The sequence below is a fragment of the Anas platyrhynchos genome, chromosome 1 (genome assembly GCF_047663525.1).
Source record: "Anas platyrhynchos isolate ZD024472 breed Pekin duck chromosome 1, IASCAAS_PekinDuck_T2T, whole genome shotgun sequence".
In the NCBI taxonomy this organism is placed as follows: Eukaryota; Metazoa; Chordata; class Aves; order Anseriformes; family Anatidae; genus Anas; species Anas platyrhynchos.
In genome coordinates, this window is record NC_092587.1 from 155911435 (window position 1) to 155933348 (window position 21914).

General features: G+C 39.2%; 1 protein-coding gene and 1 long non-coding RNA gene across 4 annotated transcripts in view; one reads left to right on the forward strand and one right to left on the reverse strand.

Annotated features, from left to right (window-relative positions):
* Positions 1–21914, reverse strand: part of GPC5 (glypican 5) — a 762495-nt gene that overhangs the window by 728767 nt on the left and 11814 nt on the right. For 2 of the 3 annotated variants that reach the window (XM_027443115.3, XM_038173481.2), the window contains exon 1: positions 9243–20188. The exons of the other annotated variant lie outside the window; for it this stretch is intronic. In XM_027443115.3, the coding sequence (XP_027298916.3) occupies positions 9243–9390 (148 nt within the window). In that variant the 5' untranslated portion in view covers positions 9391–20188. Of the gene's footprint in view, positions 1–9242; positions 20189–21914 lie in introns of those variants that run through there. 3 annotated transcript variants of the gene reach the window in all.
* Positions 8862–18838, forward strand: LOC140001295 (uncharacterized). The gene is made up of 3 exons (XR_011806373.1): positions 8862–8997; positions 14449–14580; positions 18717–18838. It is a non-coding gene; the product is annotated as an uncharacterized lncRNA (long non-coding RNA).

Below are 21914 nucleotides of genomic sequence, written 5' to 3' on the forward strand. Positions count from 1 at the left end.
TTTCTTCTTGACCTAATCACATTTGAGGTATGATTATCAGCCCAAAAAATTGTCAAGATTAAGAAACACAGCAGTTGTTTGAACTAGAATTAAACCACAATGAGGATTTATCTAGATTAATCTATTATTAATCTAGATTAATTTTACTGAGCATTGTCTACATCAGGATTTCCCTGCAGAGAACTTGATGACAAAGGCGCTACAGAACTAAGCAGTGTCACACTGAAGGCTCACATCCTCCACTATTCTTTTTACAACTTGCTTTTCTGTAGCAAAACATCAGATATAAACATTGTCCTGAGATGAATTCAGACACAGAAGTCTACATTCTATATGCAGCACATTTTGAAGGCCACAAACAACTAAAAAAATACACGACGTTATAAAAGCAGAAAATTTTGAGGGTTAGGCTTTAATTCTCAGGTGTAATGTAATTAATACATTTCAAGCCTGCTTTTCAGGGCTAGATTAGCTGGTTTAGTACAGTTGAAGTGAAAAGCATTACAAATCAGAAGGATAATTAAAAAAATAAAAATCAGACACCTCTGCATTACCAACATTAACAAGAATTTAGATTTTCTAGCTAGACATTCTCCAGCGGTACCTAGACAGTGATTAATCAGTCTTTACTGACTGGTTTTGAACTTGGTCTCTGCTCTTAAATATCAGTCTGAAATATCAAGTTTTTAGAGTGCCACAGGACTACTTTCACAGTATTCAAAGTATCATAAGCAATTATTCTGAATTTCTTTATAACATATTACATTGATTACTTAATTGAAGAAGCACCTTCAAGCACCTTTACTGTAGGCACTTGGTAAGTGCCTACAGTAAAGCTGATCCAAACAGAGCACAGACAATTGTTTTATCCTGCTTTTACTTCTTCTTTTCATGGGTGACATCCGTAAAGGTCTTCTTGTGTTTTTTTTTGTTTGGTTGGTTGGTTTTTTTTTGTTCTGTTTTTCTGTGTGTCTGTATGTAAATATGGTGGGGACCAGGGAGAAGAATCAGCTATGAGTGGTGAGGGGAAGGCTTGCAGCTAGCTGAATTGCTCCAACCATGACTGAAGAGCTAGAATACAATTTTTGGCTTGCAACCCCTAGGGAAAAAGATGGCAGCAGCTACAAGGCAAGAATGACAAAGCAACCAAAGCAACCAAAAACCCAATTAATGAAGCAACCCGTCAAAGCCCGTCAAAGCATGCAGAACGCTTGCTTGAAACTGGTAATTCACAAACTGGCGATGTTGCCACTGCTGCTTCGTTTTCCTGTTCTCGTTTGCATGCAGAAGGGCAGCGCGCTGGCAGAGAGAGCTCCTCAATTTTAACCTCGGCAGTGCCACAGGGGTGTTGTAAGCCTCAGCCACGGGGCTGCAAGGCAGCAGGCAGTGGGTGAAGGGAACTGTGTGGTCCAGCTCCACGAAGACTTGAGGACTCACACACACTCCGGGTTAGTTGTTATCGAGGTGAAGATTAATTTACTGGTGTTAAAATAGGGAAAGGGCTATAGTCATGCGGTTTCTATCATTGATTAAAGTCAGTGATGATTAAACACACAGAGATACCATGTTTTTTCCCTGAAACCCTTCCCTGAGAATTTAAAATGTCAAACACTCTACCCTCCTGGATGGCTCTAGGCTCTAAATTACCTGAAAAGCAATTTTTGTCCTTTTTGACATTCATTTGAGAACACATTTATCACAGTGCTTTAACTCAATTCCATTTCTAGTCCAGAATAAAAAGAGAATGCCATGTTTTCCTGATGCTATCCTCAAGTATAACACTTTGTTTTACTAGCAACATACAGGCATCACATTTTACAGAACCAAACTGCAGTCACTAATAAACTGCAGAAGATTTTTTTTTCTTTTAATTAGAAGATTCCTTGAAACTACCACCTTTCATTTGTTTCATATAGAAGACAACAAGCAAAGCACAATTTCAGCAGTTCAATGTATGCATTTTTATTATTTAAAGCTGATTTCATTTATTCTTCTTCACATAATCCACTTATTAATTTAAATATGCAATAAACTATTAATGTTTCCTATAGTTATTGCAAATATTCCTATTCTAAAGAAGGTCTGATAATTCAGTATTTGACTTTTCCGTGGCCAGAAGTTTTGGAAAGCCTGCTTTCTATGACACAACATAATCTTTATAATTTATACTGTTCCAGACAGTACTGCAGTGGATAAATATTAAACTCTTCAATAAACTTATTTCACAGTCTGGATACCAAAATATTCAAGAACTAAAAATCTCTCTGAGAAGTCCAAAAAAAGGAAAACCAGACATGGTGTGCTTCTCTTATAGCACTGTAGTCTTACAATTTTCTGATGGGTGACTTATTAGAAAAACATTATAAAATATTGTACATTACAGAAGTCTCCACATTAGAGCTCCTCAATCTTCAGATTTCAACACAGCTCATATATGGGCAGGCCCAAATGCCAGCAGAAGACTTAGTGAGGAGTTCCCAGTGAGGAGTATAGCTGTGGTGGGTTTGGAGAGGCTTTTTGCTTTTTTGTCGTTTGTTTTTCTTTGTAAATTATTTAAACAGTCAAAAATATAATAATAATAATAATAATAATAATAATAATAAAAAGGAAAAGAAAAAAAACGAAAGAAGACTCTCAGTGTCATAAGCGTATAAGATGACTTGCCTCACTCTCCAAATCTTAGCAGGTAGTAACTACACATAAACATCCTCTCTCTGCTTGGAACCAAAAACATTACAGAGAAAATCTGAACAAGTATTGGTCAAGTTGCCTAAAACTCAAACAACATTATGTTGCATGTAGCATCATTTTGCACGAGGGTATTGTTGCACAATAAACCATAATTCTGTGATGAGAAGTGTGTAGCTGAGCTACCACATTAAGCAAAAACCAGAACTTCTAAGTACTGCTCCTCATTCTCCTACTGAATGGCGAGTGTACCTTTCACAAATCAGCAACAATTTCATTTCTTAGAAGTAATGATTTCCTTTTACCTACAAAGTTCAGAAAAGCTGACCTTGCACAAAACCTTTGTACAATTTTTCCAAGATGTAAAGTATAAACCCTGCCTTTATTTCATCTACTTATTAACAACCAATATACACAGCACCTGCTCACATGCAGTTCTTTGTGCATATAGTCACACATATGCATAATGCTTGTTTAGTATTAAAATTAAATCACCTGCAAATTAGGTGTATTAACCAAATTGTGCTTAATATTTTAAATAAACTTTAAGCACTACTTAGCTTTCAAACTTTGTCATTTTCTCTCTCATAAAGCAGGAATTAATACAAAAATTAATCCAGGCTTGTAACAGACTAGTTTCCAGAAGACATTTAGATTTTTAGCAAAACTAAAACAATAATGATTTTTTTATGGTTTCAGCTGACTCTTCAATATTCTCTTCTCCCTTTGATTTTATGGTAATTTTTTTTAAGCAGCATATTTTTAACATGGATATCATTCCCAATCCTAAGGGAATTTTGTTTTTACTTTAAGACTGCTAATCACGTACATATAAAGTACATTTTATCGACTTAATTCTGTTCCAGCTCATTAAACACAGCTGTTTTCAATGGTCAGGAAAAAGTAACTGAGAACAACATGCAAAAGAATCAAACAAACTAAAAATCTGCAGAGGGGCTTTGTAGTTGTTTCTCAGAGCATTGTGGCACAAGCAACAGCTTAAGGACAGTGTTTCAGGAGAGCACAGAAGCAACTGATTCAGGTCATCCCATTTCAGTACAAACAATGTAAAAAAAAAAAACCACACACTTATGTGTTTTCACATCTAAGAGTCCTCCAGTTTTCAACGTGAACTGTTTATCGACAGCCATTTATCCTGAAATACAGTGGGAAAACAGTTTCTGCTCTAATAAGCAATAGTGGCTCTTTTCAGTACTAAATTCTGAAGGCACTACAACTGCAACCTGGGTTTTTTATACAAAACCACAGGAGAAAGAAAGTGAAATAACTTAGCCTGTTATGTGTAGACAGATATTAAGATATACAGTTACAGTCTAGGAAAGGTTTCATAATTGAAAACAATCTAGACGGGTGCAGAAAAAGAGCTCAGCAAGAATAAAATGTAATAACTCTGAGGTATAATTTTACCTATTTCCAGAAGATCTGGAACTGATTTCAAACTTTCATTCATGGTCTCAGCCCTACAAATCCATATTTTCAGTAACTTGAGATAAACAAGTGCTGACAGGATGATGATGTTAAATGCCAGGAAGAGAAAATACCACATGTGTGGTATTTCTGCCTGTCAGCTTATACAAATACTTCCATGAGATCAAATCCAGAGTCTGATAAATCCCAAAACAGACCTAGGATTGTCATGATAAATGGTCTTTTAAGAGACAGCACTGAAATGCCAGAGGGCCTGGAAGCTGTTGTTCAAACAAGTGGTTTGCTGTAAAACGGACTTGCAACCTGTGTCAGACACAAGTCTCTCACGCTCACACTTTAACATCTATTTGCTAACTCGTCTTGGCTAGAGCCACTGCTCCACACTCAGCGTTCATAACCACCATTAAGACTCCTGTAAAACACTTCAGCCTGGTTAAATAAAATAGGTAAGGATCAAACTCAAGCACATGACCCTGACTGCCCACACTGTTGCACAATTTACCCAACCTCCTTCTGTGGCTCTGTTTAGACAGTTCCAGTGTGTCTATCTGCTAGAGAAGGTGCATTTTATATATGGCCTTCAGAGAACCACAGGCAACAGGTTTGGCTCCTTAGCACCCTCAAAGATCACCCTCCTACTGGCAGGCACCCTAGCAAGGTATAGGCACCTCTACATACGCTCATGGCACAGCTCAACGCGCAAAATATGCATTCACGTCACACTACATCCAACATCTCCAAAAAGATTCTCAATTTTTAAGATTGTTTAAACTGGCAGAAGTGGGAGGACACCCCAAAACTCCAGAGTACCTTGGTATTACAGAACTATTACACTAGATCCTGAGAAAACTCCAGGGCAAACTCCAAGTAGTGAGGATACAGTCAGCCCATTTGACAAGATACCAGCCTGAAGCACCACAGACACGATCCAACCTAGGCCATTCAACATGTTGGTCCCATCCTCTATTTCGCAGTCCAGACACCACTTCTCAGATCGTCCCAGCCAGATCAAGGCTTCTCAGCACTACTGACTTTCTAGAAGTGGAAATACAGGAAATAGACATGGGAAAGCTGCCACACTGCTGATTCCCACTTCTTTGTTGTTTTTAATCCCAGAATATTTTTTAAAATCTATTTTTTTCCCCACAGCAGTCATTTTGTGGGTCCAGGGGTGACGTGCTACTTGCATTTAGAAGCCAACGGCGTATGTTCACACACAGAAAAACAACATAGACAAAAATCCTTACAAAACGCACAGATGTGATAAAATGGACCTTAACAACTGATACAACCAAGCAACTGCTTCCATTCCCACCTATATCCTTTTCTGGAGATCTGTATGCGTTCAACAAACAGCATAATCAGAAGCAGGCATACACACGTACAAATCCTTGATTTGACCACCAACAGAACCAAAACCTAATTTACCTAAATTTAGATCATAAAAGAACCCCAAATTAAAATTCAAAGAATAGTTTGGAGTTCCATCAGTCTGACCCAGATCTTTAAATAACAGTAAAAAATCAGTTTAAACTGAACTAGCAAGAATATTTTAACTTGAGTAGCAAAAAAAAAATAGACATCAACTTTTTCTGAGATTATGTCACCCTTCAAGCACAGTTTTTTGCCTGTTACTCAATTTCATATGTATAACTGCTTTCCATCAAAAAGTCTTTGCAGTAAAATTTATACTAATCAAAGAGTCTTCACTCCTTTTATTATGCTTTTTGTTCTTCTGACTGCATAAATGAGCTTCAAAAGACTGCTGAGAAGAACCCTAGATTGATTCCTGAAGGTAAAAAAAAAAAATGCTTAGAGTTTGGAAAAATATCTCAAACACTTTTTGTCTACATCAGTAGGAAACGTTTGATTCTACAGTTCCAGGACATTTAACTTTTTTCAATAAGCCATGGAACTCAGCTTTTTGTTGCAAAGAGAAGCCTGACAATTTGTTCACTAACATACCTAGTGAAACCCTTTATGAAGAAGGCAAGGGAGACTGGTTTAACCTTCATTTCTGGGGGATTCTGAGAGAAGGAAACAAGAAGGAAACAATCTTATTTGTAACTGAGAACAAGGAGATTTGAGAAATGAGCTTTCCATTTAATTGCTCTGAAAAATGAGCTGATTATATAACCTAAAAAATTCTAGCTTTACTAGCATATATGGGGTAAAGAAGTGGAATTCTTCAATAGACAGAAAATATCAGAAACAGAGCCTAGGAAATAAAAATATCTTTAAAATATAATTTGCAAACAAAACACCATTATTTTTTTTAAATAATCCAACAGTCATACATACACACACACAAAAAGAGGCCTTTTTGTATTTACTTCATGCTTTGTTTATTGTTCAATTCTCCATTTCAATTAAAATGATCTTTCATAACTTGAAAATCATCAAGTTTTACTGTACAGTCCTAATACCAGTGCACTTGTAGCACAGAGCCAGACAGGCAGAGAAACAAAAAGCATTTCTGCAACTATCACTTAAAATCAGCATGACAGTGATAAATGTTTCATTTTAGTATGCAATGGGGCTGACCACAGGTCTGTACACAAATCACTGCTACAAGATTGTGCATAGTTAGATAAGTTTTCTCCACTGCTGAGGGCAGCACTAAAGAATTTGTTGTTGTTAAGGGTAGTCATTTCTCTTGATTATTAGTTGCCAATTTCAACACTAATCCTGTGTTATGTGAACAATAACACAAACATAAACGTGAGGTCCCCATATCCTAGATGATAATCTTCGCTATGCACTTACTGGACAATTTTGCATACTATTAGAGAGAGTTTTGCTCATTAAATATACAGAAACTACACAGAGGAGCTGCAAAACTAGTTATATAAAATGCATGGTGGTTTTTTTTGTGCTGATGCATATTCAAAATATGGACACACACCAGTCCCTGAATGACACATAACTACAATTTGCATGATTTGCCGATATCAGGCTGTTTCATTTCTATCAGCACTAAGAAAAGGAAAAAACAAACTATGAATGCTGTTATTTGTATTTGAATACACAAAAAGAGAACAAGGCCAAAATCAGCCAACTTCCTCCCTGTAGTTTGACTGACTGTAGACTTTACCTTCCACTGCATGCCAGTACATATCCCAACACTCCCGCTCCCCTTCAGCTAGCAATCCTTCTCCACATGAAAGGTGGGATTCGGCTTCAGACGTTTAGAAGGTGTCCTTATACAATACAGTAGCACTAAAACAAATGTAGGCAATACAACGGAGGCAGAGGGGCTGCACAGCTCACCCCCAAGCCGCCACCCAACATTTGAGCTGAAAAGGAGCAGGCCCCAAGCTGTGCCCACCGCTCAGTGTGGTCACCCACCTGCAGTGCCAAGGGTTCCCACTGTGCTTTCCCACTCCACAAGGTGCCCCAGAGGGATGGCACCTGACAGCCCCACCAGGATACTCCAGAGGCTACAGGGAATCCCCAATGCTACCAGAAGCCTACATTTGAGTAAGCGAATTGAGACCCATAACTGCAGCTCTGACACCTATTTTCACAAGCAGGCACCTACCTAAGGTGCTTATGCATATACATAGGATACACACACATTTCTAAATGCCTTCAGAAAGAGTTTTAAAATATTTTTCACTTCTTGATTCAGAAGAAGGCTGAGTATAGAAGATCATCAGCAGAAGTGACACTTCTTTCCTATTCCCATTATGTTTCCAACCTACGAATACCTTTAATCAAACTTAAATCATCTAAAACACTCATTTAATCCCCATTTTCTTGTCATCCAACTCTGAACAGATTTTAGCATTCAGAACCATTTGTTTCATGTACCTCTGGGATCAAAGATACTCTAAGCAAGAAATCCTGCATGTGCTCAGCTCCTTGAGGTTTTCCAGGCTGCTCACAGCACCACAACTCCTTGAAAGAGCGAACGGCTGCACCGCACCTCCTGCTGACCACTGCTCGCAGGGCACCGGAGGAGAAGGGCGTTCTACTACTCTGCACAAAACCAGCTTTTGCTTCGGGATCGGGAAATTCAGAAAAGAATAAAATGAGAGTGGTGATATGAAACTGTTATAGAGGAAGGGAGAAAGACAGAAGCAGGGCAGAAGGAACATGCATGAAATACCACAGTTGTTTCCTCTGGAGGCAACACATTTTCTCCCTGTCCGCAGTACACAAGTGAACGTCTGGTGCCAAAATAAATGGTATTGGCAAAAGAAAGTGTAACAGCTACACCAGTCTACGTAATGAGAACACAACCACAATAGCTCTATCATTCATCCTGATGTCATTCACGTGATTAATCAATACCAGACATTTAAATCACTAACAGGGCTTCAACTCAGATTTCAGCTTCCAGATAAAGTATCTTCTTTTGCACAGTACCCATCCAGCCAGGCTTTCCAACAAAAGCAAATATTTCTTTTTTTTTTTGTAAAGACGATAAAATTTTTAGCTAGAGACAACGTAAGAAGGCTACGTATATTATTATAAGTACTGGTGACCGAAATACAACAGATAATCTTAAACACAGCATTACGGTGCACAATTTAGAAGCCAGAGTCTTTAAAAAGCTGTATTTTAAAGTGATTCCTCTAGGAATAGACACAGCATGCCTTGCAGAATGAATAAAACTAAGCAGATCATCTTAAATAAAGGAGGAGGCAGCTGCTGTTTCCAAGTAGGGTGGATGTTAATTTAGCTCCCGCTGCACACAGAAGTCATTTTCTGCCAGGAAAGCATCGACTCGCGCTTCGTAGCACGCCTGACACCTAAACACGAATGGATTTTACACGCAGGTGTTCATTTTAAATTTGCGAGGAGCACCACTGAGGTACTCACACGGCTGGAGGACCAAGCCGCAGACCCCAGAAGGTAGGTAGGTCTCCTTGATACGCTCCGCCACATCACTTTGCATGCGCTTACAAAGTTTCGCTGCCCGCACTACGCTGGGCTGCGCTCAGATTCCTACTATTTAGCACACTACTTTCCGGGGAGTTTGTTTAATTACAGCTACAGCGGTGCAAGCCCCTCTCCCTCAGCACAGGGCTAACTCGGCTTCTCCTCGCCCCGGTCCAGCGGCACCGCGACCCCCGGGCTGGGCGAACCCCCCCCCTTACCTGCCCGCGGCGAGTCCGGCACCCCGCGGAGGGGCCCGAGCTGTCGCAGCTGGAAAACTTTCCGCACCGCCTGGCAGCCCCGCGGCTCCCCGGCCCCGCGGGCGGCCAGCAGGACCAGGACGACGAAGCCGAGCCCCTTGCCCGCCATGGCCCCACCGGCAGCCGAGGCGGCGGGGGGAGGCCGCCAGCGTCGCCCCCTGCGGGCGGGACGGGACGGGGACGGGACCGGGACCCTCCCCCGGTCCCCGCCCGCAGAGTGCGAGGAAGAGTCCCCGGAGGTGGCCCCTCAGGGTATGGGGGCTCGGGGAGCGGCGCTGAGGGAAGAGGAGACCCCGGCAGCACGGGCGTGAGGGGAAGGGGCAGCGCAGCGCTGTGTGAGGAGGGAGCCCCCGAGGATCCGCCTTCAGGACGGCCCTCAAGCGACCTGCTTCTAGAGACACTGCACAACAGCAGTGGTCGCAGAGGGGTTTTGTGAGCTCGCCTTCTGATGCCAGGCTTGCGCTTTCCTGAAGAGTGCCTCCAAAAACTCAGCTGCCTCCAAGGTAGCTTCAAAAATTCCGGTAATCAGAGGCAAAAGTGACAGAGGACTGGTTCGCAAAATCTCTGATTTTAGAAGCCAATGTCCGGTGGTAGCTGTCGGAGCAACTGGGCAGGCAGCTTGGGTTCATCAGGTTCTCTCTGAAATTGCTTCTGAAATTCAGAATCCCCTCAAGTTAGATTCCCTTATGAAGCCCACAAGCTTTAATGATATATCTTACCCCATTTAGCTGGAAATATTTTCTTACTAAGTTTTGAAACTGCCAGTGATCATTCAGCACTTTCCAACATCCGTCTATCCTAGCTCTTGCTCAAATCTTTTCACTGAAATCTTTTAACTGTGGCAGCAATTTCAACACAAGACTGAAAAAAAATAAATGTGGAGAATGTGAATTATTCTACACAGCCCTTTAAATAAGGGTAACAAATTGACACATCAGTTAGAAATCAACTACTTCACTGCTGAGCAAAGCAATAAGAGAAGGGAACCATTATATTGACATCCCCTGTACTGAGTGACAATTTGTAACAAGTGGAAAGAACCAGCATTTCCTTTTTTCAGCCACCTATGCTCATGGACTTGGCAGTTTTCTTCTGTCAGCAAATTCCAGCATATATTATTTGAAACATCCTTTAACATAGTTTGTTCTACTGCTCTTCTACTGTTAGTAAACAGAACCATGGCATTTAATGTAAAGAGTGAACACAGATAACAGGTTACAATCCTTTGATAAAGCAAACTGCAGCAAAAGAGATTTGGGGCCTTTCGTGAGGATAAAGAGGGGAAAGCAGAACATGATGTACCCCTGCAAATAAAAAGATTTTTTAGACCAAAGAAGTTTTAGACCAAAATAGAAATAATGAAAAATGCAATGCCTTGTCTGTAAGCTGTTAATGGACAATAAATACCTTGTCAGTCAATAGAGCACAAGTTCTTAAAATAGAATACTCTTAAATATTGAAAAATAACATTGGGGAAAACAATTCGGATGTGGAAGACAGAAAGTGAAGGATCTTATTCAGCAACTTGAAGACTGTAGAGGAAATTCTGGGAATCGTGGAACACCAGCTTCAACACCTAACATAAGACATGCACAGCATTCACAATAAATCTATGAAAATTATTAGAGGAGAGGGGAAAGTCTTGAAGGATAAGAAATAAAAGTATTCCTACTTTAAAAAAATGTGCAAGTTTCTTGTTTACATCACAACTGCACAATAGTTTGCCAACAGCAACAAATGATCCTGGACTCGAGGGATTTACAGTGAATTGATCCCATCTTCTGCCAGTCACAACTCATTGAAACCTCTACACACTAATTCTACAGATTAAGGGAAAAAAAGTTTGTGTTTTTTCGTAAACAAGTTTTATATACATCCTTTAGCTACCTCATTTGAGATGAAGGTTCATTTAGTACAAAACTTTGTTTAGCAAAAACTTTTTGCTAAATTACTTTAGCATAACAACTATGAAGGAAATAATTAACTTTAGCTTAAATAAGAGAGACAATTTATTTTTCCTGCCAGTTTTATGTTTTGAATCTTTCCTGATCTTTGTGTTATAGGAAAAAAATACATATCTTCTAGCTAACAAGTTTCATAAAACAAATATTCTGGACAAACTTCCTGCATATTTGTAACAATATGTATAAGAAAGGAATTTTCTTATTTCAACATGATGATATATAGGAACTTGGTGAGAGTGAACATCAGCATTAGCTGCACATACAGTCTTGCCTCTTTTCCTGACCAAAGCTGTGACATATACATCGGTGTCTCCTCACTGATACCTGTCTGTCCACTCAGAATGACTAAAGAACCCAACACTTCCACACATTCTCATTTTGCCTTCCTTCCATCGTGAACAAACCACTACATTACCTCAATCCTCTGGTGCAACTCATCAAGCTAAAATGAAACTTTATTATTTTGGGCATACAGCACTTAAGTTTCCTATTTACCTACATAGCTAACACTCTTAACACTGCCATCTTGTTTGCAAATACTGAAACCCTTTATTTAGCTGAGCTGCCTTCCCTGACTGGATCCTTTCAGAAGGCAGCTACAGAAATAACTTTCCTGACCCGTTGCTTTATCCACACCTTTTTGCACATTCCTTTTGTCATGTCAAACGCAAGTCTTTGATCGAATATCCCTTTACTGTTCCCATCTCACCAATGATATAAAAAACATGTTCCCACTACAAGACCTGCCTCCATCTTCAACTTCTGAAATGACGAAATACTTTCATACTATCTCCTGTTTTGCTTCATGTATCTGAAAGTAGTTCAAACATCCGTTAAGGTTTTTCATTCTCCTTTAAGTCATTCTTCAAGGCTTTCTAGGTGCTGAGTCATAACTATTATCTTCACATGCATCATAGCACGTAAGGAAGTTTTTTCTTCATTAAGAACATGGACTGTTGTCTTGATTAGTATGTTCACACCATGTCCCTATGGCCAACTCCATGCATCTATTTCTGCTCTACTGACCAGAGCTCTTTGTAAGCTCTTCATTCCAACACTATCCTTTTGTTCTGAACAGAGTGGGAGATCCTAACACTCAGATGGAGCTCCTTGAAGAAACAGCAGGGAACAACTTTTTTCTTCTTCTAGTTATGCAGAACTATTTTACGGTTACTAAGGTGTTTTTTTTTCCTCTTACTTTAGGTTGAGCTAATTAAGCTAGTAAACCAGAACTAAAAGCTACGCACCATTCGGATTCGTAACACTACCTTACTCTGCTACCAATGACCCCATAAATTTACATGAGGCCAGTAAAATTGCACACTCATCTCTAAATTTAGCTCATCTAAGGATCCATTAACTGTAGTACTGAAAGCATTCATACCAGTATTATGGAAGTTTGAGAATGTATTTACAAATACAGGTCGAAGTGTGGATTTTCATTTTGAGTTATTAAATTTCACCAAAAAAATCTTTATAAAAATGTTAACAGGATTTTTGTTGTTGTTGTTGTTTTACTATTTGCAATTACAATGAGTTATCAACATGGAGACAGCTGATACAAAATGCTGGGGAAATAATTGCTGGTAACAACAGAGCATCATAGTTTATTCTCCCACCATCACCACACCCACACCCTACCACACCCACTGTGGTAGTTTTACCCAGCTGGGCAGCTGAACTCCACCACAATCACTCTCTCACTTCCCCTCCTCAGAGGAATGGGGGAGAAAATACGATGGAAAGGGCTCAAAGGTTGAGATAGGGACAGGGAGATCACCCAACTATTGTGACAGACAAAACAGACTAAATATAGAAAGATTAATACAATTTATTGCCTGTCACTAACAGACCAGAGCGGTGAGAAAATAAGAGCAAAAAACACCTTCCCCTCTCCCCAACCTCTTCTACATCCTCTCCCCAAGCAGCACAGTCAGTCTACAGCACTTCACCTTGGCCGCTCCTTCATGGTCACTTTCTGCCCCTGCTCCACGTGGGGTCCCTCCCATGGGATGACGTCCTTCCCAAACTGATCCTTAGGCGGGCTTCCCACAGGCAGCAGCTCTTCAATAACTGCTCCAATATGGGCTGTGCCATGGGGTCCATCCTTTGTGGAAACCACATAACAAACACCCTTCTGCTATTATTGCAGAACATTGATCAATGCATATCCCCCTGTACATTTTGCCCTGACCATCCCTTGTGTCCCCATTTCCTGCCCCTGTGCATCTCCTCACAGCATTGTCCTGCTCCCCACAATACCACCAGGCCCAGATCCCCAAGAAGCAGCCCTCAGACCCCGAGCAACACTGCTCCATGTCACGCTCCAGGCAGCAGCCCCCTGCCAGCATGCAGGGAGGAGCCTTGTCCTGCCTCATCCCCCAACTTTTTTTTTTTTTTTTTAAAAATCACTGCTTCCCTTAAAGGGAAAAATGGTTTTAGAAGTGTAGGCAATGCATGCTTCAGTTCTTTACAGTAATTTATGAGTTCAAGCATTCACAGAGAAATGTATCCCCTATGTAATTGCATACGTATTTTTTCATATAGGTTTTATTTAATTAATAATTTACACTTCAAGCATGGCTCAGCCATCAATGTACTTTCAAAAGTACTTTTTACTGATAGGTATAGTATTCCCATGGGGACTTCATCAGATATCCTCCTGTTGTACATTCTTACTCTGTTTCCTTTTGATTAGTATCACTCGTCTTGCTTTCACGATATTTAACTCAGGCCCACCCAATTAAGAACATGATCAGACAAGACCATCTGCAGTGTTTCTCTAGGAGGGAATTCAGTAAGGAAGACTGCAGCAGAGGAAAGCAGCAACTTACACAGAATACTCACATGCAACACACAAATGTAGGTGTCATGTAACTAGAAGTACAGCTCCGCATTCTGATCCAAATATAAAAAAAGTCCACATTCAATATCACCATTTACCAACATCAGTATTGAAAAAAACATGCACTTCATTTGATACTTAAATATTCTTCTTTGAAACATTTACACAAAGTTAACATGCTATTTTGGTTACCCCTAAGTACGTAAGACACAGGAAGCACCTATTCCTTTCCCTGCATGTCACAAAGGGAGAACTGTGCCTATCAGTTAATAAAATATTCAAGTCTCATCATGCCTAGAGAGGTGAATTTGTTTCCTTTAGTCCACATGTGATGTTTGCATTACTTTTACTTCATCAGAACAATGATGCCCAAGGAGACTTTGCAATCAGATACTTGTTCAACAAGAGGACCAGGCACCACCCTAATGAATTGGACTTGATCCTTATGGGTCTCTTCCAACTTGGCATATTCTATGATTCTAATTAGCAGGTAAGTCAACGCTCACATGTATAAATGCTCATACAGTAATTTGCATCATTCACGAGGTCTGCTATTTACTATTCTTTATGCCCTTGCAACTGGTGAAGCATTTATTCCAACTCTGTAGGTGATGCCCATTTTTTTCTCTTTATATTTTTTTTTTTTAAGTGCAAAGAATATGAAAAGCTGTTTCTTAGAGGTATAATCCACAGGACTTGCATCTAAACAACGTACATACTTGATCCTTAAACTTCGTGCAACTGAATTAAGTGCTTATATTGTCATGAGTTTTAGCATTCCCCCTTTCAACAAGTGCAAACTAGAGTTATATTAATTCTACTTAAAACAGCACCAAAAATTTAAAAAATATATATATTTTGCAGAGTGCAATTTCAGTCCTAAATAAAAACTCAACCCACAGAGCTACAATGCTTTTTGGCGTTTTTCCCTCAGCTCTCGTATTTTTCATAGTGTGGCTTACTGTTTGTAGAACAAAAGAATCCAGGCAGTTAAAGGGGACCAATTCATTGGCATTAAATACAGAGTTCAGTCATTTTAAATTGTCATTTAGACAAACCTAACCACTGCCAGGAGTCAATAAGGGCTGAAGTTTCCATCAGTAAAGGCTCTCAGACATTTTTGTTTAGAAGCAGGCTGTTAATAACTACACCCTGTCAGTGTTGAGCAAGTGACCTATACCTCATCACTAGGTCCCACCTGAATCCATAACTTAAGTGAAAACAATAACCAGAAGTTCAGCCCAAAATGCTCTAATTGTTATGTTTTGTGGTCAAATATCAATAAGGGTGTTTGCACCTATATTTTGTTTTCCCAACACATACTATAACAGTTGTGCTGTAATAGTTGCAGCAACTGGCCTGAGTGAGAGTAGAACTTCAGTCCACCAAGCTGAGGTACTGGAAGTCAGTATTCGATTCCAATCTCCTTTGACTTATTATCAAGTATTTCATATATTGAAGTTCTGGTGCAGATCTCTTTCTGCACTATAAATAAACAAAATAGAGCTATAACTTTCTGTTGAAGGGCTGTTGAGCCTCCCTAACTACATCTCATGCTCTCTTCATAAATCACTGCATATTTAACAAGATGCAATTTACACCACTACATAAAGCATTTATGACCTTGGTAAGGAACTCCAAAACATTATAAGTCAATTTCCAACCTTACATTTCATGAAAACCACACTGTACATGTAATGATGTGCGTGTCTACCTGCCCCTAATAACTAGTTAATGGGTACTTTTGGGGAGTTGTATGGGTACTTTTTGGGAGGTATGAGATCAGAAATGTCTGTTACAGTTTGATTGCTTCAGACAACAAAACCAGCCACAAAACAAGGTTTTCTGCTGTTCCTGAACTACCTATTAAGTTGTACTTCTCCTTTAGTTCTCCAGTTTGTAAACAGATAGCCTCATGTATGAAAATAGTTAGGCCTAGATCCTCATTATAAAAAAAAAAAACAAAAACAAACACAAAAACAGCGTGGTTATGCAGATACACACATACCACCAATTCTCATACCACCCCTTATCACCACTCTTAAGAAACTGAACTTCCTCTTGCATAGGAAAAGAATGTATTTTATAAACTGGAAACTCTCCCAGTTAGTGAGCTGACTAGCTTGAGGCATACCCTGGAAAAGGATCTCTGAACTGCATGCATTTCCTAGCTCGTCAATAGCATTAACATACATTTCATGGAAACTAAATATTGCATGTGACTGAGGAATATCTAGTTTGGGTCTTACAAATCCACTCTATGAACAAGAATTGGACATTACAGCATGTAAATATTTAGAAAGTTAGCCTGATGTTATCCACCTAGCATTCCAAAGCAGTGTTAAAATAATACAAAGCTAAGTTTAATCTTAGGCTGCATCAGAATTCATGAACACTTGATAACTTAAAATACTAGAAATAAGACAAAAAAGGAAAAAACATCTGTGAAGTGTTTCTGTAGACTCAAAGGAAAAGCTAAAGCAGCTCTCCTTCACGATTCCTGTAAATAGTGTACCTCTAACTGCATTCCAGACTTGTCTTTAAGTGGAAGTCCTGGATGACTTTGTATACACCAAAAAGAGTCAAGAGTTCAGAAATCTTAATTTTGTAAGCCAAAACAATGAAGGTACGAGTTGAATAATATTTATTTTCACATCATTTTGCTAGAATATACTGTTTGATGAAATATTGCAAAAGATACCATGATGTTATAGAGCAATTCAAACTGTCATGCAAATTCTGCTCAGCAGGGCTATTTTTGTTCTTTTCTTTCCTCCAGGAGACAGAAAAAAAAGGTATCTTTGCAAGGAATTTTGTTTGCATACAGCCAGTGCTGCCCCCCATGCTGCCAATGCCCCAAGAGAACTCATTCGTGTGTAACACTGAACCCTACAGAAACAGAAAAGCTACACAGACTGCACTCTCACCTTGACTCATAGTGGCCTACAACTTCTCAGGCTGCTCTCTACCTCACTCTAGTTCTGAGGGCTAAACCGTATCTGAAGGTTGCTCTCCTCATATTTTTGTCCATCAGGGCTGTTCCCACGACAAGCTACAGAAGTTTAAAGAAGGAAACATGGTAATACAAAAACAGGTGAGAAACAAGGCAAAAATGAAAACAGGAACATAAGGTACCTACACTAGTTCAGGACAACGTAATACAAATATTTCAGTTATTTATTTTTTTTAAACAAAGTAAAAATTAGCTCTACATTTTCATTTTCCAGCAAAACATGTAAACTCAGGGAGGAGTTTTCTATCTCTTCAATTACATTTTCAGGGACTTTGGGGATTTTAAAAAAAATGCAACACACATCCCTGGAAATTTCTAGTCCAATTTCTACTTTTATTTTTTAATCCAAGCCTTTTTGCAGATTTCTAGAGCTAACACTTTCTACAAAGTTCTCAATTCCACTTAAGTTCTCTGTTTAATAAATGTTTGTACAGTCACATGAACAAAAATGACAGCTCATTAGCATGGGCTCTTCTCAAGTTATGATCTTACTCTATCAAACTCCACTGCCCTCTAAACCTTTTACTTCAAGTCAAAACAAAACATTTCCCTTTTTAGGTATATAAGCAGTTGCCTGTCTCTCAGTTTCAAGATTGAGTACATAGTAGACATGCTCCTCTCTGCCTCTTTCCTGGAAACTGACTATTTTCCCCTGCCTGCCTTTTGGTCAGGATAGCTGTCATCTGTCTTGCCTGTGCAATCCTGCAATATGGAATAAGAGTGGTCTGTCAGCTGTGCTGGTTTCAAGAACATTGCTACTGATTCTGAATTGGCATTTTGCAAGGTAGCCTCTTAGATTTTATATCAAGTTTGACAGGAATGCAGAACTTAGTGCTTATTTAAATATTAAGAAGGGATCTTACATAATGGCTTAAAGTGCAAGCTGGGTGTGTTTGGCTATTTACTAAGTCTGTCATTCTAAGTTTCTAACTAGTTCAACATATACAGCTAGAACTGAATTAGCTTATTTTGGCATTACGCATACTGACAGCTGCAAAGCATTGGAGCCACCAACTGTTCAGACATGGCAACAGCTAGCTAACTTCTATTCCAGAGCAGTTTATACAAAACACAACATGCAAAGTAAGTTCTGTCACCACTGAGTTTCCCCTCATTTCTTAAGAGGCAATATTATAATTCTTACCCTATTAAAATTCAGAAAGCTTTGCACTTGACTAAAGAAAGTTGGGTATTTATTTTAAAATATTTCTACCTCTAGTGACATGGCATGAACTTAACCTAGAAGCTCTTCCAGTTCTCAGTTCAATTAGGCACCTAAATTAAAAAACAGAGTCCCTGGTAGAAGTATATAGAAGATATAATTCCTGCGTGCTAGTTCATGCAAACAAGTTTCCACACAACTTCAATTTTGCACATTTATCACTAAAAACAAGTTTATCACTTATTTTCAAATACTTAATGGAAATTTAACAACAGATTAATCAGCAAAAAGGAAATAGTACCTTCAAAGCATACTCGTTAAAGGAAGTGTTCTGCACAATGTATACATTGGTATCTTATCTAATAGTTTTGCCCAAGTTTGAAAATTTATCTTGAACTTTTATCTTGAAATCTAGATCCGCATTAATTCCCTCTATTCTGTTTCCTCACAGAGCCTACTTTAACCATTATTTTCCATTATTAAGCTGTACCAATTCAACTGAGGCAGCCAAACTTGTCAGCTGTTGTGAGCCCTGCCATTGTCACCTGCTGAATTCAATCAGCACAGATGATGAAACCTGGACAACATGAACTGGCAACCTTATCAGGATATTTAACCAGCATACAACCATATAACCATACGTACTGCTAATTTCAGTCTCTAAGGCATCCTGAAGTAAGCTCAATTTGCGTCACAGCATTCCAGTACCGAGGTACTGGAGCAGACCTCAACATTTGTTGTCAACTACAGAAGAAAGCTCCTAGAGGTAAGTCAGCCACACAGCACAACTTAAGGCTGGAACTTACAAACCTTTAGCAGATGTTGAACAGTTGAACAAGGCAAGGACTCAGGTCATAGGAACCACCAAGTTCTTAAATTGGAGGGGGAAAATCACAAATAGAGGGATCAAGATTATCACATTTTTACTATCACTTTGTATGACATTGCACTCAGCGCTTTGAACAACTGATAAATTTTAAGGAAATAATTATACACAACTGAAGTAGACCCTAGTGAGAAAGAATCTCACTACATCAAGTATTTAAGCTGTCCTAGCTTTCTTAGCGCCAATTCCATAATGCCTCCATCAAGGAATACATAACACTCCCCCACAAGAATATGAGGAGGGCTGTGGCAACGTCATACCACAGCTCTGTTCACTCAGTATCCTAACTCTAATAGCAGCTTCCTAGGGCTATCTATGTACCTATAATTTTCTCCTTAATGTCCTTCCAACCAACCATCCATCACTTTAGAAACACTCAAGTTACTATTCACATATATGTGTATTAAAAAAACACATCCCTTAATAGGTATTCTCCTCCCATTCATTTCTTCCAGTTGCACCCACCACTCAGGACACACTTGAGCATCTTTCCACAATTGCTCTCCAGCTAATGAAAAAGCTCAACTTTCCAATAGTTCAGGGAATTCGAGAAAAAGGAAGAAAACTTGTGTATGTTGTGTACCTCCAGGTTCAGCACCTGCACTATCCTCAGCCAATTTCAGTCATCAGAAAATGCATTCAAGCCAAAAAAAAGTTTCTTCCCCTCTCAACTGACAGGTTTTCCTGGAAGATTTTAGTTTCACACACACCAACAATGTAAGTATAACATATGCATGGAGTAAAGAAATTCTGTCAAGCAACAGTGATTTTTTTTTTTCCTCCATATCCTGATCTTTTGTAGCAGATACTATGCAGGAAGGCATTTTACTAGCCAACCTGTTCTTTGCAATTGTGAAAATATGTCAGCTTTTGTGTATTAGTAACATTCCCCTTTATCTTTTGGAGGTGTAAATATAGGCATATGTACCTATACAGAGACATACACACACAGTAAGAGAAAGCATAGACTAGGGAAATAAGCAGCTGTGAAGAAATAACATTTCCTGAAGTTTGGAGAAATGAGGAAGGTTCCTGATTTGTTTGTAACATTTCACAGCCCCCTCAAGGATAAAGATGTAAAGTTAGTAGTAAGTACAGTCACTTTTTGGCCTTGCATCCTCAGAAAAAGGCTAGCTGTAATAAAAAAAAGTCAGAACTATCAGAGAAATGGTAAACATCTGCAGCTTCATTACATGTCTCCTGTGTTTAGTGGAATCCATGGTCTATTTATTAGAAAACTTAATTGAATTCATCAAGTCAAAACTAGATTTTAATATTAAAGAATCTTTATTCTAAATAATGTTATAAAATATTTTTAATTATTTATACCTGAATGGTGGGATGGGGAACTATAGTTAAGTGTACAACATCAATACATCCTGCAATGACAAATTCCAAATCTGGAAAAGCATGGTTATGGTAGACCAAGAACACAAAAAGTTTTCTGTGCCAATGTCCAGTAATTTCCTTGATTTTGAGATAATTAAAAGTGACCTTCCAAAGGTATACTAAAGTTCAGAAACAGGATTCCTACTATCTACATAAAAAAACACCATCAAGTCCAAAGGAAGACCTACGCTGTAGTCTCTCCAACTTGAGGCTTGGAATCTGAGTCGCAACCCATGGGGAAAACAAGCATCTTTGACAAAAAAAATACAGCAGACCACACCTCAAAAAAAGGGGGCCTTCCCATCTTGAACACACGTTCAGTGTTGTGCAGGTTCTACAGATGAACACAAAACCTCCCACACAAAGTACTGGACAATCAGATTGCAACATGGCAGTTTGTCATGTGAGGTAAAAGGTATCAAACATTCCATCAAAAGGATGTCCACAGATTAGAAGTAGCAGAGTTCAACTACATAAATCTATTAAAATGAATGCTATTATCACCTTAGGTTTGTCTTCATGATGCATCCAGAAAAGTTTCAGAATACTTACCTCACACTGAGGAAATGTGTGTTGCTTGGTCTTTTCCCCAAGTCTTGAGAGCTTAATCCATCTGTTTACAGGTAAGTACCTCTGAGTTTGTTTCTGATATCCCTAAATGAATTAGGTGGGAAGACTGTAAGCTCCAAGGGCACAAGGGTTGGAAGCAGCACATAAGTTGTGATTTTACTTCATTAGGCAGACCTGGAAACTTACTTCATTTGGGCAGAAGACCAAGTGTACACTTTGCTAGGTGTTGTTCATAAAACATGGAACTCACCCGGTTACTCATCTTTGCCAGCACTCCCACTGCTTAACACATTCCCTCCTAGTTCCATATTGCTGAGATCTGTGGGCTTCCAGATCAATGTATTTCTGGATTATCTACCGCTTTCTTGCAGATTTGTGTTTGTACGTGTGGAAGTCACTTTTGTTAGAACAGTACTACAGGATTCCATTGCACGCTAGTCTAAACTCCCTTATCTGACCAAGAAGCATGCTTCATACTCTATTTTAGGCAGAAAGAGTCATTTTACACTAGCATCACAATGGACTAGAAAGCTTTCAAGTGTACCAATGTTCCTAGACTTTGTTGTAACTTCTGCACTTTCAGATCTATTGGCAGACTTAAGGAGTATGAGAACTCTTTGCAAAATGCAAGCATGATCCTGATACTAGAACAGACAACTTGGTCTATCAGGGATAAACAGCTGCATGGTTACAATTTCTGAAACTCTCTGAATAAGGTAATGCATTAACTTCCCAACTGAAAACGAGGAGCACGAAGCCAACAGATGTTAATCTCAGTCTCAGTAACATCAAGATAGATCTCTC